At 36.5% G+C, this 16,645-nt stretch overlaps 1 protein-coding gene across 3 annotated transcripts in view; it reads right to left on the reverse strand.

Annotated features, from left to right (window-relative positions):
- Positions 1-16,645, reverse strand: part of ATXN7L1 (ataxin 7 like 1) — a 120,981-nt gene that overhangs the window by 72,062 nt on the left and 32,274 nt on the right. For 2 of the 3 annotated variants that reach the window (XM_072859469.1, XM_072859475.1), the window contains exon 3: positions 7,574-7,678. The exons of the other annotated variant lie outside the window; for it this stretch is intronic. In XM_072859469.1, the coding sequence (XP_072715570.1) occupies positions 7,574-7,678 (105 nt within the window). The remainder of the gene's footprint in view (positions 1-7,573; positions 7,679-16,645) is intronic. 3 annotated transcript variants of the gene reach the window in all.

The raw sequence follows: 16,645 nt of genomic DNA on the forward strand, positions 1-16,645 counted from the left end.
AAATACTATCAATGAATACACTATGCAAAAGAGATAAGCTAATTTATAATGATAGGAATTATGTGTAAACTAGAACAATACACCTCCAGTGCACTGAAGAGCCCAGTGTCATTATTACTCTTTCAATCTACTTCCTATGTCAATTTATTTAAGATCAGTATTGTAAAACTACAGCACAGTCAAAGCACTGTATAGGCACACCTTAATAGAAAAAAAAAGGAGAAAATACAATTAATCAATATTTTACTTCCAGAAGGAGGGGGTGTGTGTGTGGAGTTACTATGCTTAATAGCAACTGCATACATGTGTAGCATTCTGTTCACTGCCGAATGTTTTCTTCTGTTGAATACTCCCTGCTCCCCAAGGCACAATCCTTTGAGATTCAATGCTGCCAAAATGTTCCTGCTTTCTCATTCAAAGAATCTTTTGAATGAAGAAATTTTCAATTATTTCAATTGACACATCAACCTAGGGTGAATTTTTTAAGTGCAGAAGTTACCTATGGGAAATTGTCAGCTTCCTACTTACACTACTCATTGACCTTGTAACTCTATATATCATATCTACTTCTATATCTGAACTTCTGTTTTAGGCTCTGTCACTGATGATGAATTAGTAACAACAAAGAAGAAAGCAGTTTAAGCAGTAGGATGATAGTAGAAAATATTAAAAAAGCCAACCCTATCAAATATTGTGCTACTTGTTTATAAGCAAGCAGGTCAGCAGGTCTGAACACAACTCCACTTTTAATGCACACACTAGACTAAGAAAAGAAAACACAACAAAATCCTTCCAGCCTTGAGCAGATCTAAGCAACCTGCAACATGAAGACACATTACATTTGCTGTTGCTCCAAGCATCAGCTGTGCATTTTTCAGTCCCTATCACAGTCCGTGCCTTAGATCTGGGTGTTACTCTCTACATTCAGGTTTACTTTGTCTGATACATCTCTAATGCAAAAAGCATGCGCTAGTCTTGTTTTAGCCTGGGTTACAGTGTGCCTGATGGTTAGGACATTTTCCTTCCCTAGGAGGTGGAAGATGAGAGAATAGCTCCTAGGTGGTAAGGTTACTAAATCCAAATCTCTTGCTTCCTGGACAAGTAATTACAGAGAAGGTAGGATTTTTTTTTTTGTTTTTCTTGAATGAACATGGCCTTGTCAATGTATCTGTCACTGAGCTCTCTCCAGGGCACATATGAAAAAAACAAAGCTGTTTCCAGTCCTGGATGAGCACAGTAGCCAATACTGAGGTGACCAACACTCTCACGCATACAAGTGGCTAAGAAGGATTTTTATTTTATTGCTTCATTTGGAAATGTCAATTGATTATCTTTTATGCATCTAAGTGATTTTCTGAATCTGGACAGAGTTTATCAGCAGTTAGGACATAGAGCTGATCTCTCTAAGGAGTAAACAAAGAGAAATTTTGCATTGCTATACCTATTGAGAGTCTCAAGAATTGCTGACAGTCTAAAAATACGGCACTCCTCAAACACATACTGAAAAAGATTAATTCAAAGGAATGCTGTTTTAGTTTTGCCTTTTCAAGGGTAATATTCACTCTACCTGGATTGTCCATGCAGCAACGTACTATTTAAGTTCTATGGGAATGGCGCAAAAGATGGCTTGTGGCTATAGTTTCACAGCGACCGCCATTACGCTGGGCTTGGAGAACTTGCAATGACATGGACATGACAGACCCACATAACCTGCAGGTACCATTGCAGGAACTACAGCTTAGATTTTCATCGCAGACAGAAGACTGAGGGTTATGCCACTGGCTGTACTTTGGCCTCGAGAACAAGATTTCTGATAGAAACACTGTAAAGCTAAAGCAAATTTTTCGTATGCTTTCAGCTACTAGGGGTTTCCAATTTAAAGTAATGGAAATGAAAGTTACAGACAGAATCAGTGTATCCTAGGCAATTGCACAAATAAAAATGTATAAATAAGGTACATACGAAACATTCAATTCCTTCTCCCCCCACCCCCACCAAAAGAAAAAGAAAACTGGGATTCTTGTCAGTCTAGCTGCTACTGTTTCCATATTTAACAAAAGCAGGAGGGATGAGAGTAATTTTCATCATTTTAATTCTTTTATGCAGTGAAACCTAACCACGTAACAACGAGAAAGTTATTCAATCAATAATGATATCATATAACAAGTTTTGACAAGGCTGTGAAAAACAAAAATCGCAGTAACAGGAGAATCACTCAAAATACCATTGTCCTTGAAGGGCACAAGAGCATTCCCCTTGATAAAAGGTCAAATGCAATGGATAAAATATTAACAATTACAAAACCCCAAACAGCTGTATTTAATAAAAAACAAGGCACTGAATAATTGAAAATAATATCAAAACTGAAATATTGAAAATAATATCAAACTTAATATCCATCAAATGTGACAGTGATACCCGTATCAAAATCCTTATGCAAAAACCAATGCCAGCTATTAACATTCCAGCTCGTGTTAAGAAACCAAATCATTCTTATTCATACTGTAAGCTCAGCCTTTTTGTCTTTAATCGTGGTTCATTAAATTGTAACACACAACTATTACAATGTAAAATAGCTAGTCTGACTAATTCAAAATACATCATTATTTTCCTAAGAGAGGTTATGATATGGAAGGGAAAATTATTTATATTCTTCAGTGCTCCATTACTTTCTAGCTTGTTTTTCTTTTAAATGATGCTTATACAGCCAAACAGAAGGATATAAAGGCAATATCCTTTTCCAACTTGCATGATGACATGAGGATGTCAACCCAAGGATTTATAACTCAGAAGTAATGAAAATCAAGATAGCTTTTTCTTTTTTAAGGAATAAGAATTTCTACTTCTTAATTAGAAGCCTGTTAGAATAACCTTAGAGAGAGGCAGGATAGATAGCAACGAGCCTCGAATAAAGAAATTGGCAAAAGAAGAGATCTTCATGGTCATTTCTCCTTGACGAAGCAGAATTGGTCTCCTTTGTACAACATGACTTCATCAAATGGGGATTTAACTATTCAGTTCATTAAGATACCCTCCACAGTCTTGGAAACTGTTCCAGAGTATGTTTGGAAACTTTCTTTGATGGTTATACTGCAGTTATTGTTTAACCAAGCTGCATAACTTAGCTTGGCTAATTCACCTCTTCCCCCCAAATTTACTTTTAACACTTTCCCATCATTAATTTATTTCCTCATAGTAAAAGAAAAAGTCAAGATGTTTTGACAAGCTCTCTATATGTACACTGCTTGTTCTTCACTGTGCCAGAGCTACCTTTTATGAGAGATTTTCCTTTCAACAGGAAAAGAACAAAGTTAACAAGGCCTTTATTGTATGGAACATTTAAAGAAAAATAACCAGAACTGTATCTGATGCTCTTTAGTCTAGTAAAGTACAATGCAGTATAAGAATATGAAGCTTTACTCTCTCTGGGGCCAAAGGAAAATAGAAATGTCTCCTGGGAAACGGTACGGGTCCCATCTTAACAAGTAACAGACTGTCACAGAATTGTCCATATGACTTTACAGAAGGCACGTGGACTGAGTCAGCATAGGCTGCCACCCTAAAAATCTCCTAGAAAACAGATATATTGGAGAAAAAAACACAAACAAACAGCAAGAACATTATGGTACTTCAGGGATACTAAAACACTACATTTTTGGTGTCCCAAGAAGTGCTCTATATCTTCATTGAGGTCGGCATTTGAGAATAAAGTCTCAAAACTAAAATTCCTCATGTGTCAAGTACACTTAGAAATGCTACAAGCTGTATAACTAGACTGACTTCTCATTTCAAAGTACATCATGGAGAAATAAATACAACTATGTGTTCACACATTAAAAAAAAAAAATCTAAGATATTGTACCACTGCAACAAGTTATTCAAAAGAACTGGCTTCAGAAGGAAACAACACTATTTCAACCCTATTGTTGATGACATTATGATATATATGATATACTATTTATAAGTGCACAATAATACTGAATGACCTCAAGAAATTATTTGATTTATATAGTTTATCCAGCAGCCTGTAACAGCAAGTCTCTCTTTTCAGTTGGGCTTATGCCATATGTACATGAATGATTTAATCCCTGCAAATGGATATAAATGTTTATGCCAGATACAAGGACGTGAAACTGCTCTTAAAAATAATTCAGTATTTCTGACTTAGAGGCTAGAACAGATCTACTACTTTGCAACACTGAGCTTTACACTGTGTTTATTACAAAGACTCAAGTCCAGCAAGCCAGTCCTCTAATTAGCCAGATCTCTTCTTTTACCTTCCTGATTTCTACTGGTCTAAGGTTGCATGATGTATCACCTCCCATTAAAAAAGCCTGAACCACAACCAATTTTTTCTCTTTTTCTGCTTGATATTCCAGGAATCAAACCCTTAAAAAGTTAAATATCAACATCTGCCTCTATAATCTTCACAACTTCCCAGTGCCATCAAGGATGGCTGCCATATGTCTGAAATTAAAGACAAATGAAACAGGGGGTCTTCTTATGCTCTGGAGAAAGGCAAATGCCAGCAAGGGCTCAAGAGAAGTGTTACAGAAATGTCTGCTAAACTAAGCATTCCAGTGCTGTTCCAAAGCCAAGGCCTTCAAGTTACAATGCAGGGAACCTAGAAACATAAAGCACGTGTCTGGCATGGACCTAAATCCTTACTGAGAGAATATGGACTGGATCTTACCAGGGATATTAGTAACAAAGCACACTTTGTGGGAGATTCTGGGATAGATCTCTACAAGTCCTTGTCAGTAGCAATAAAGACTCCCCATGACGCAGCCTTCAAGAGCCAAAAAACGAGTAGTGGCTTCTAATGTTTTCTCACTCCATTGTCTTTGTTACAACTTTAAAGCTGCAATTCAAGACATGTAAAATAATGCATTTTATGGTAAATATGACAGCCTAAAACACAAAGTTTAGTGACAGGTGTGTTCAGCATCACTGAATTTACAGGTATACTGCTGCATGGCCTAATTAATTAAACAAAATCTGATCCATCAAGTTGATTGTGTCCAACAGGTGATAAAACTCTCAATAAAACTGAAAGTTAAATATTCCTGCTTCACAGAAAAGCCCAGTGCAGCCAGAACCAAAGTCTCAAATGAAGCCTTCTCCAGACCTTTCTCAATGGACTATTGATATTATAACATATCCAGTGAGAGATTTTTCAGCCACAAGCAGCTCACAGTTGATCTGTTTTCTAATGCAAGATTTTTATCATTTTCTCACCACACAGTGCAACTACAGATCAATTAATGAGATCCATGTGTAGCTCTTCTTTAGATCTTACTCATCTTATCAAAAGAACTATACGTTAGTAGATGCATGTCACTTATACAACATGTAGTACTTTTAACAGATTAATTTTTTGAAAATAAATTATTTTACAATAATTCCCAAGACTTCCAAGAAACCTTTTATCTTATAAAACTTCTTTTATATGGTTTTAGTACATCATCCTTTCTGTTTCTTCTTTAAAACAAAATATTTTATCTATACATTTAAAGCTCTTCCACAGGCCTTTCAGCAACATTCCAGTACACCTTTCCTGAAACAAATCTGACTAGATTAAGTACAATCTTCAAGAGGTAACACCTTTGGTCAATTATTTTCAGTATTCTCCATTTCTTTTAATACAGTCTACTTTTTTTTTTTTTAAAGTCTTTATTGACCTTAGGCACTTAAATCAAGCAATTCAGAATTTAATGCTCAATTGTTCAATGTAACAGGATTGCTATAATGAAGATGAAGTAAAAGGAATTGTATAAATAATGCAGTAATGGAGAAAAGAGAAAAAGAAAAAAGGACAGTGACTCATAGGATCTTTGCAGTTTAGAGGCAACACACTAACACTGATGGTAACTTGTTACTTCCAAAGAGCTCAAAGAGTTCCTTCTAACAAGGAATACTTTAATCTAAAAGAAACATCATTCTATATCCCTCCCACATGAAAACAGGACCAACTTTCACACTGGTCCCCAAACCAGAAGGTCATGTCCAGGAAACAGCACAACTATGGACAGCTACAGCAAGGTGTTATATAGGTTCTTCTGTTCTGTAGCGGATCTTTTATTAATGCACCAGGTCAATGTTTATAGTACCCACTGTACCTATGACCATATGCAGAGAAGTTTTTCTGTCACTGAAAGAACCATAAGATACCTGAAGCTGGGCAGGAAGAATCCACATACGACTAAGGGCAAGAAACAAATTTTGAAAAAAATAGCAGGACGGCTTGTTAAAAGACTGAAATTAACACCTGCCCCCACTATTAAATTAGTAAGTCCTTCTCCCACTATACTAATACTTTTAGATCTTTTATTATTCACTGGATATAAATGCTATATTCCACTATTACCATTTTTTCACAATTATTTCAATCTGGGCCAAAAGTAATGGTGAGTTGTACAACTGGCTTTCAACATGAATGCAGTTGCTCCTGGTTGGTTGTTAGCAGTCCATCCATACAAACCCAAGGTAATATTTTGGTAATATCTCTTTAAAAGCAAATAAACTTTTATGTTTTCTGTTCATCCCACTTACATTTCCCCCTTACTGAGTAGTTTTGCTGTCAAGAAGACTGAAAGGGGCACAGGATTTGTGACATCTATTTGTTGTATGTAGGCAAGGAAAATATTGCTGAGTTGTTTTTTTTTCTTAATGTATTTAATTTATTCCATCCTCAGTACTAGTTACCTTTCATTATTATGCAATCAGCTTAAAATTATTTTGATTAAAACTGAATTTGATTAAACCTCATGCAAAGCTAGCCATTCCAGTCACATTTTGCAATCCTTTAAAAAAAAAAAAAAACAAACAAATAAACCAAAAACAAAAAAAACCACCACAGAAACAAACCACTGGACAAATAACAAATAAACCACTGGATAAGTAATAAATAAACCAGACCTTGGGATGAAGTTTTTCAGAGAATATTTGAAAGTAGTTTGTTAATCAATAGCAAAAACTTCTAACTAAAGTAGTTCTGCTTACAAATAATCAACACAAAAATTGTCATCTTGCTGATGTCATACTAATTGAGAAATACGTATCTGCATATTTCTGCAGATTCTCAAATGAACATTTTTCAAGAGAATCTTAACAAATGTGATTCGACATGCCAATTATGTAAAAAATTAAACCCTATGATAAATAGAAGCCCTATATACACTTATGAATAAATCCCATCAGAAAACAATCTATAACATTCAACTTCTAGTTACTGTAGATCAGTATCAAAGCCCTCACTTCGCAGCTTTGATAAAAGACAATCCAATGTTAGGTCGTAATAGTTTTAGCCTAGCTAGTAACTAACTAACAGGACTTATTTGTTGTAATAGGTTAATTTAGTATAACAAGTCCAACTTGAAAAGCCCAGCTTCTAGAACAACTAATTTAACTTCCTCTACAGGAAATATGCTGCTTTGGTATTTTCTGTGGAAAGAACACAAGATAACCAGAAAAGTATATCTGCAATGCCTCCATCATGATCGTATGCAATGATTCTTAAGAGAACCATACGCCAGTTTGGCACTGTAATTCAGGAAAGAAAACATTCACTTACCGCAGTGTGACTGGAAAACCTGTGGCTTGACTACCTGATTGCAGATATTGCACACTACAAGATAGAAATCATCATGAGCTGGATAATGGCCAAATAAGTGCATATCTGTGGGAAAGTTAAAAATATATACAAGAATTAGAAATTATGCTTTAAATATATATTAAGAAAAAAAACCTGAAAATACTGCAGGGCCACTACTGTTATATTAATTTATACAAAGCAAATTTATACACTGCTCCATAAGAGCTTCTTACTATATTAAAGAGGTTTTTCTTTCCTCTTCTGGGTTTCAAGGCCCTATACTAATACTGCAGTCTCATCCCTCAGTCTGAGTCAGAACACAGGCAGCAACACCTTTGTCTTAACACTCACTGCCAAGAAATGGAATAAGCATTTCTGTACTGGTCAACTGTTGAAATAGTAAAAGAATATGTCTTTTAAAATCTCTGCCTACAGATCTTTTTAGAAAACATGGCACACGGGTTATGCTCCATGTTACAATATTCCAAGCTTGACTACAGATTGCTAGAGTCGCCTGCTTAAAAGCTAGTAACCAAGTCAAGGATCCTACATCTTAAAATACAGTCAGGAATGTCATCCCTGTTTTGAACCAGATGTCATTACATGAAATTTCTCATTCTGTGTGAATGTCCCTCCTAGTTCAAAAGCCCTGCTGTTTGTTTCCCCAGCAAACACTCTGGGAAGAGACAAAGATGGTTAATGAAGTATTTCTCAGTGATGGCAGGAGGAATTTAATGAAATCAAAAGATGGGTACAGTCAGACGATGACAGGCACTTGTCCCTCTCAGCTGAAACACATAACGCAATACATGCATTCTTAAGCCATTACTAACACAGAGTAAAATGGGCTTAAATTACTACTGAAGGCCTCAGAGCTCTAACATTACAAGTGGGGTAACTTGTTTCACTCTGCATTGCTATAACTTAAGAACAAGCACACATACTCATGCACCGCAGCTCAGCTTAGAGGGCAGAAACTCCAGTCACTTTTATGCACTTTGGTGTGATCACATCACCACGCCCAGTGCTGTTAACGAAGGTGTTGCTGCATTAGTAACCCCGTGCCAAGTATTGGCCGCACAGATTGTGCTACCTCTCAGAACAGGGCAGTGACGTCTTTATTTAACAATGTCGTAAAATGGCATTCCAGCGTTATTCAGCAGCATCTGAAATCTATTACAGAACTTGCAAATGCATCTTCTGACTCAGACTGAAATATCAACTTGGCGCCTTTTAAACAGGGGAAAAAATGAGAAGACCCTCAGTGAAGACAAACATGCACAACAGCAGCCGTGATTGATAAACATCAACGACTAAACCCTACTTCTCCAATAAGTCGTATTTTTCTTTAAAAATAGTGATTTCGAAAAGTGACTCAAGCAGGTACCTTATTTCATTAGTGCTTAACCAAAGCAAGCATTTTGTCCCTAGAATTATTTTTTAAGTAATTCTGCCCCAGCCTGTACCACTGTGTAAGTAGCATCACTGCTTACGATGTCAGTATTTGGCATGATGACATGTGAAGTGTCTTCAGTCCCCTAAAACCCCACAGAGGAATGGGGCAACCCTCTCATGGTAATTCAGGCAGTATCACAAGTAGATCCAAACAGGCTCGTTCAAGCATCCTTGGGCACAAACCAGCACCATCGACCCGCAGGTATTTCGTAGTCTGATATGATGTGAATCGTTCCTTTACTCCCTGAAAGCCAAAAGGCTCTCTCTGTGTCACTGCTCATACGAGGCTATGAAATCCAGTTGAAAGGTTAACCAATCATGACCCCTTCACAGTGCTAGTGTTGGACTAACCAAGCCTTTAAATGCATTACAGCCAGATGAATGCAATCAACACCGTCAACTTAAATTTAAAAGAATGGCAGTAGTGAGGTATAAACTCCTTTGGTAATTTCTTGGTGTAGTTAGTGTTAGTATTGATGAAGCCAAAACTGCACCGTTAGATTAAATCAAATCCTCCCTACTAGTAAAACAAACAAAACCCTAAGCAGGCACTATGTCGAGTCTGTTTATTTTATTTCTTGTTTTAATGTGATAAGTCAGTGATCTTAAAAAAAAAAAAAAAAAAAAAAAAAATCACTCTACATTGGCAATTCCTAGCCAGGGATATTTTTGATCAGAACCTACAGATTTCCACTAACAGCATTGTAAACTTCACAGAAAGGAGTATTTCTCCCAGGTATAATTTGACACAAAGTCTCAGCTCAAAAACATGCATTTAATTACAGTTATGAAATATTTTAAAAATAGCTAAAACATCTCAACAACTTTAAACATTTTCTTCTGTTGTTTGAATGGTCTGGTGACAATACTGTTATGAAAACGTACAGATTTTGCCCTTTACAAACACAAGAGTTACAACTTTTTTCCATTTAAATTCCTTAAGTCCATTCAACCTTCACAGCCCTTTAAGCTTTAAAAAGCTTTAAGCTCTTTAAAATATGCCCAGCTCTGAGGTGTATGAAGTCCGGCTGGGTCCGAGTCTGAGTTTTTATGAAGTCTGACTGCAGGGAGTAACTTATAAAAACACATAAGGTATTAATACTGGAGAAATCTATCCAAGGACATAGATGGAATAAGAAACCAGGTTAGTTCACAGGATCACAAAATCATGTATGTTTTCACCAGGCACTGTCAAGGAGACAGAGCAGTGAAGGAAAAGTTCTGGTACCTGCGAGCTCGCTGCACAACCCTGGCAAACAGCACTGCACCTAATGAGTAAATAGCACCATTTGAGTTTTTGTGACACTGAGGTGGCAGAAGTTGAGATGCAAAGAAACTGCACAGATGTGTAGGAGAACGCATCAAAATGCTGCTGTGAGAAACACAGCATCAAAACAATGCATAGATGCAGAGTAAGTGACATCCTGAAGCAGCGCTTTGGAAGTTTTTTCATTTTGCAGATGCCTAGAAATAGCCCAGTGGAGGTGCAAACATCTATTGTAAATGTGAGTCTTCTGATATGAATTGAAGTTGTTAGCTATCTGTCAAAAGTCCGTTTAAATTAATCCAGGAACCTCAAGGACACAAGACCGCAGGTTGGAAATCAGAAATAAGAATCACACTACATAAATAAATTGTTATTATTGAATCAGAATACCCAAAAAACTTAAATTAAACACTATCTTTCAGACTGGATTCCTTAAAAACCTCACTGTACAGGAGTTTGTAAGAGGAAAATTCATCAAGTCAAAACAGGTTCAACTAACTCTATTAGTTCATCGATGTTAACAAGATTGGCACAAATCAGTTTTCATGATTAAACTCATGATTTGTAAGCACACACACAGTATATATAAATTACTTTTTAATTAAAACTGTACAAAGCATTAATATTGTCTCACCAGAAATTCCAACTGGGGACACACTTTACTAGGCGTAATAATATTACAAATGCAATCCAGATCAGAGAATTTACAATAAAGAAAGCAAGGAAAGTTTGAAATGAAAAAGAAAGCAAAAAATAGAAACAACTATATATCTTTTTATACATGTTTTCTTGTTTTTAATAAGAATAGTTCAATGCTACCATGTCCTCCTCAAAGAGACGAGGACTGAAGGGTTATGCTGGACACTGGTATCATTCTTAGATCAGATTACAGCCATTTGACAATCTAGACCTTGTATGTGTCACAAAAAAGACAATGGTCTCTCCAAACAAAAATTTATCTTCTAAAGGCAACAATCACACCTCCCTGCCTGCTTAGTTGGAAGCAACTGTGATAAGCTTTTCAGGAAAGGTTAATTTTGGAGAAGAAAACGGCTCTCTCCAAAGTTAGCTCAGGAAAGACTTCTTCACGGAAAAAGGTAAGACCACTGAAGAAGACAGCAGATTATTGGTGAATAAGGTGAGCAACTACCAAACAGTACTGACATAATTATCAAAGTACAAAAAAAAAAACCAGGGAGGGACAGAAGAGCAACTGCGAAGAGTCTTTATTTTCTACCAAAACTTGGGTCCCCCCTAAAAAGGAAAAAAAGCAACCAAGGTCTGCATTACTCATCCCAGACCAGCATGGCGATCTCTACCAGAGCCTGTGATCTGCTTGTTCCCTACGTGCAAATACAGATAACTACAAGTCTGAGACAGAAAGAGCTGCCCAGCCCTTCTGGTAAGTAAAAGCAACCCATGTACCCCGTCACAGTTAACCTAATTTTACTGGAAGATGCTTTCAGTAGATTCGAAGTAGACTCTTGATGGCAAGAAAGAACAGATTTTCCAGTACTTGGCAAGAAAAAAAACTTATTTTCCAGTACTTGCACGTATTGCAGAAGTGTTATCTATACATACCCCACTCCTTGCAGTACTGAATCGTCGTCCCCTCAAAATTAAATCTTTTGGCCAGCCATGTCTGTTGATACAGTACACCGACAAAAGCCTTGCTTGAAAATGAGCTATTCAACTAACAGGATGCGAGAGTGTCCCATATCACATGAAAAATATGCAAGATAGGTGGAAATCAGAGACAGTGAATGCTGACTGTAGGAAATACAACTTTCCTAGATTAAATCTTAAACCAAATATTACTTTGTGTATACTTTGCTATGGTGCTTGGAAAATAAATATAACTTCTGCTTACAGTTTTTATATTACTAACATTTGCAAATAAAAAGACAGTTGTAGCCATATGACATAGTCTTGTAAGACATCAGCTTGGTAAAATGTGCATTAAAAACACAAATACCATAGAAACAAAAGAAAATGTTGCTTCTGCAAATTGTGGCACAAACACAAAAATGCAGGTGTCAGATATGACTTTTTATCTTCTCCAATAACACACACAAAGGAATTATTTTTAGTAACAATCAAAGCCAGATGACTTATATGAAGTTCCTTCTCTATTATTATATAATTCATAATCATTTACATCAAAACACAAGCTAGAAATAATCTAAAACATTCTTCCATTGCAGAATTAAGGTTGTTGAACAGTAAGACCTCACAATATTGCGTGGGAAATTGAATTTTTAATTATGATCTTTTGCTATAAATTATACACAGTTTAAACATTCTCTTATACATCAGCTACTCCACTAAATACACACACAAAGTCTGCTTTGAAAAATATTAGTGATGCTTATGTGTAAAGAGAGAGAAGGGGAGGAAGGAGGGGAGAGAGAAAGACTATTCAAGACACACTGGTTTAAAACTAACAAAGAAAAGCCAAAAAAAAAAAAAGGGCAATGGAAAAAATGGCAATGGACAAAACCAAATCCATGTGGTTTCTCCCACTCCCAGAGATACAGATTTTTAAACTCTGCATCTAGAAATGTGCTCAATATTTCCCTCTTGTTCCACAGAAGTGACAAATCCATCCATCATTAAAAAATAGAGGAATGTACAAAATCTTTCAGTGCATTAGATTACTTTTACATTTGAGATTACTTAAAAAACTAAGTAATTTGAATGGTGAATTGAAACTTGAAACTGAAACAATATAAAGACATCTTCAGGGTATTACTCAGACAGCAGTTAAATGTGCTTGCATAGACAGGATAGTCTTATCTTAGAAATAAATGTCACATTCTTTCCATTTAACATCAGCTTTATTCTCCCCCAAGTATGGTTTTCCTTTAGTTTTCCTTTTTTATGCAAAAACCAGTAAGCTGCTTCAGTAATTAGTTAGCCAGTATAAACTGCATTTTACCTCTGAAAATGCCAGAGTCACAGTTGCAATTAATCACAGAATAATTTAAGCTGAAAAAGATTGCTGGATGTCACATACTCCAAGCCCCTGGCTCAAATCATGGCTAACTTCAGGGTTAGTACCACAAAATAACGCTCAAGCTCATTTCTCTTCTGATGGAAAAACGCAGGTCATGCCTGAAGTAATGATGAAATTGAGGAAAAAATAAAAAATTAAAATACACAGGACAGAACTAACATAGGGCCAAACACAATTGTCATAAGTCCTGACTGATGTCCTTTGGGTATTACTACAAGGAACCGAAGATTCTGCATGCTAAAAAAAAAAAATCAAGTGATAAATGAGAAGAAAACAGTCCAGAAATACTGGACTTTTCAACAACAGCAACAATAAATGAAACACAATAGTGATGAAGGAAAAAAAAATGCAGGGAAAAAACAGCAAATAGACTTAACAAGAGTCAGTGTGGTAAAGAGTCAAGCTGATGACACCTCTAAACCAGCCCAGTAACTTCGAATGGTATGCTGCCTCCCAGGTTAGAACAATCATGAGGATGCTGACAATCCTAAAGAATGTTGGGAATTTTTCATTAATTATAGTTTATACAGGAAATACTACCCCCAATGACTTGGAAAGATTTTGTACTACACTGCCTTATCTACGCATTTTGAAACTGTATCGAAGATGGAAGTGGTGCCTTCCATTCCCAAAGACCCGTAACAAAAGAAAAAAAGTTCATAATTGGGAATTAGCGATCTGAACAAATATTGTGGATTAACAGTATCTGCACACCTTTCATAACAACAATCTGTTTGGAAGGGATTATAAAGTAAACTATACATCACTGATGTTACTAGTTTGCATAAGACACTATGTATCAAAAAAACCTCAAAACCAAACAAACATGGGAAAATGTGACAAAGCTTTTCTTCCACAATTCTGAAGACTTTTATGAAATTTATGTAGGCTATTTGCCATCCCAGTCTAAAATAATTTGGCAACACAGGACCAGAATCACCTGGGCTACCAGATTAACACATCAGAAGAATACTGGAAGAGAAAACCTCAAACTCACAGGTCTAGAAAGTATGCTGCTTACCTATGACACCAAGAAATCTCAGCTTTTCACATCTTAAGATATCTAGAGGATAAGACAGTAGCTAACGTAAGTTTTTCCTCCTTGAAAAACCTGCTTCTTAAAACTTGCTTATATGGAGGCACATGGCCCCTTACCTCCTGGAGTAGGCAGAAGACAGCTCATCTGCTTATGCAGTCTTTATTTCACTCTCCGTACACAACTCAGATAAAGTACAGCCTCCAACACTGAATAACTAGTAAAGTGCTCATCTACTCTTTTGTGTTTGCAAAGGCATTTAATTTCTTCTGTAACAATCTTTTCTGTAACACTGTACACACTGAAAATAAACGTTTTGCAATTTTCTGTTTCAATAGTAAATCAGGCTGAAGTTCCACAAGAATTTAAACTGATCAAAGTTAGGCACTGGTATGGTCCTTTTCAACTTCAAGCTTCATATTCCTGCCCCTCCCTTGTGCTTGTACCATCAATTAACTGATTACACAAGGAGTCAAATTCAAGACAACTCTGAACCAGGAGCAAAGTAACAAGAGGAAGGACAAAACAAAACAGGAAAAGGTTTTCTGACAGTTTAATTCCCTGAGCTGCCCCACTGCAGAACCTGATGAACGCTACCGCTAGCGTAAAGGGAGAGGAAGGAAATGCAGAGCCCAGAACTGGAGAGCAGGAGGACCAACAGGACCAAGACCAGTTAAAGCCGCTGTAGAGCAGCAGTGCCTCTCCAGCTTGTGCTGAAATCTGTCACACAGGTATCTATACAGTATTAAAGGAAGACACTTGGCCCCAAAAGAAGCTTTGTAAAAATAAAGCTACTTGTCCCTCAGTTAAAGATAGCAGTAAACAAATTTATTAATTTGTACTGTATAAAAATTCAGAAGCATATAATCTCCTTTTACATAATTCTTTATGTTTCTAATACTTCAGATTACTGAACTAATCTTTAAAACTAGGTTCCCACTTCACCATTTAACTTTTCAGTTATTTTGTGCAGTGTAACCAGACAGGTTAACTTTTACCTTTTCAGTTCCCAAACACATTGGCTTTCCTGCCTGTCCTTCAGTTAAACAGCCTCCTCATTTCTGATGTGAAGGGTGTAGGTAATACTACTAAGACACCAGTGCACATTAAGAGAGGGTCATATACCACTGAGGTCTGTTTGGATGGTTAGGAGAATTTTGGTTAACGCTTTCTTTTTAATTTTTTATCATCAGTTTAAACTATAGGGCAAATACAAACATTAAAGCTGCTAAAATATATTAATAAAGTTTAGTGAACATTTGCATTTGGTCCCTGCAGCCCAGGGCTGGAGTGACAGGGGATGGTCCCGGAAAGGACCAGCTAGAGCAAAGACAGACCGTTCACTGTCTTGGCCATGCTCTGCACTGGCCCTTCTCTTGCAAGTCCGCATGGAAGAATTTGGAGAGTGGAACAGGGCTGAAAGGCAAGGGCAAAAGACAGTTTAGCAGAGGGACACACAATAAAACCCATGCTTGTAATTGAAATGGACATCATTCAATTACACAATATTTAGTTTTAACTAGATAAGTGTAATCATAACATAGGAACATGAGGCAATTGTAGCAACTCGGGTAACATCAAACTACTGCCTACAAAATTATAACTGTTCTTACATTTCTCTTTAATGATTAGATTACACTTCAGGGAAATTATCTCAAGGAGCATCCTCCTCATGAACCTGGATTTTAAGCTGCCCCCTACTTTACATATAACAACATATTCCAGGAACTAGAGCAACTGCTTACAAAGTCTACTATTATAAAATTGCATAAAGTCAATATCCAGAAGAAAATCCTGTTATGTGGTAAAATAGATACTAGTTAAGCATATTAAGGTCCAAAGACAGAAACAAAAGAAAAAACCCCAAACCTTCCACACATCAGTTAAATAACTTGCCTCAAAAATCAAGGTGAGCAAAATACAAGGAAGAAATAGGCTTTCATGTGTTTAAAAGCAAGCTAGAAGAGTCATGTAAATGCAGACAGCATCTTCAATTAGACCAACAGATAAACAGTTAGATCTGGCTTTTAGACTTTAAGGAGATGTGTGCCCCAAAATGTCTCTATTTTCCCTACCAGCTACAGTTAGTCTAATTAAAGATATCACCTCCAGCTACAAATTTCGTCTTGCTTATGTCTGGAAATCTTCAGGACAGCACCAGTATTATTAAATGACAGCAAAAATTAAATTACTGAGGGCAAGGAAACATTAAAAGATACATTATTTATAAGGATCCAGACTATGCACTCTGTATCCAGAAGCAGAGGTGACATCATT

The sequence above is a fragment of the Ciconia boyciana genome, chromosome 1, assembly GCF_034638445.1.
Source record: "Ciconia boyciana chromosome 1, ASM3463844v1, whole genome shotgun sequence".
NCBI lineage: Eukaryota > Metazoa > Chordata > Aves > Ciconiiformes > Ciconiidae > Ciconia > Ciconia boyciana.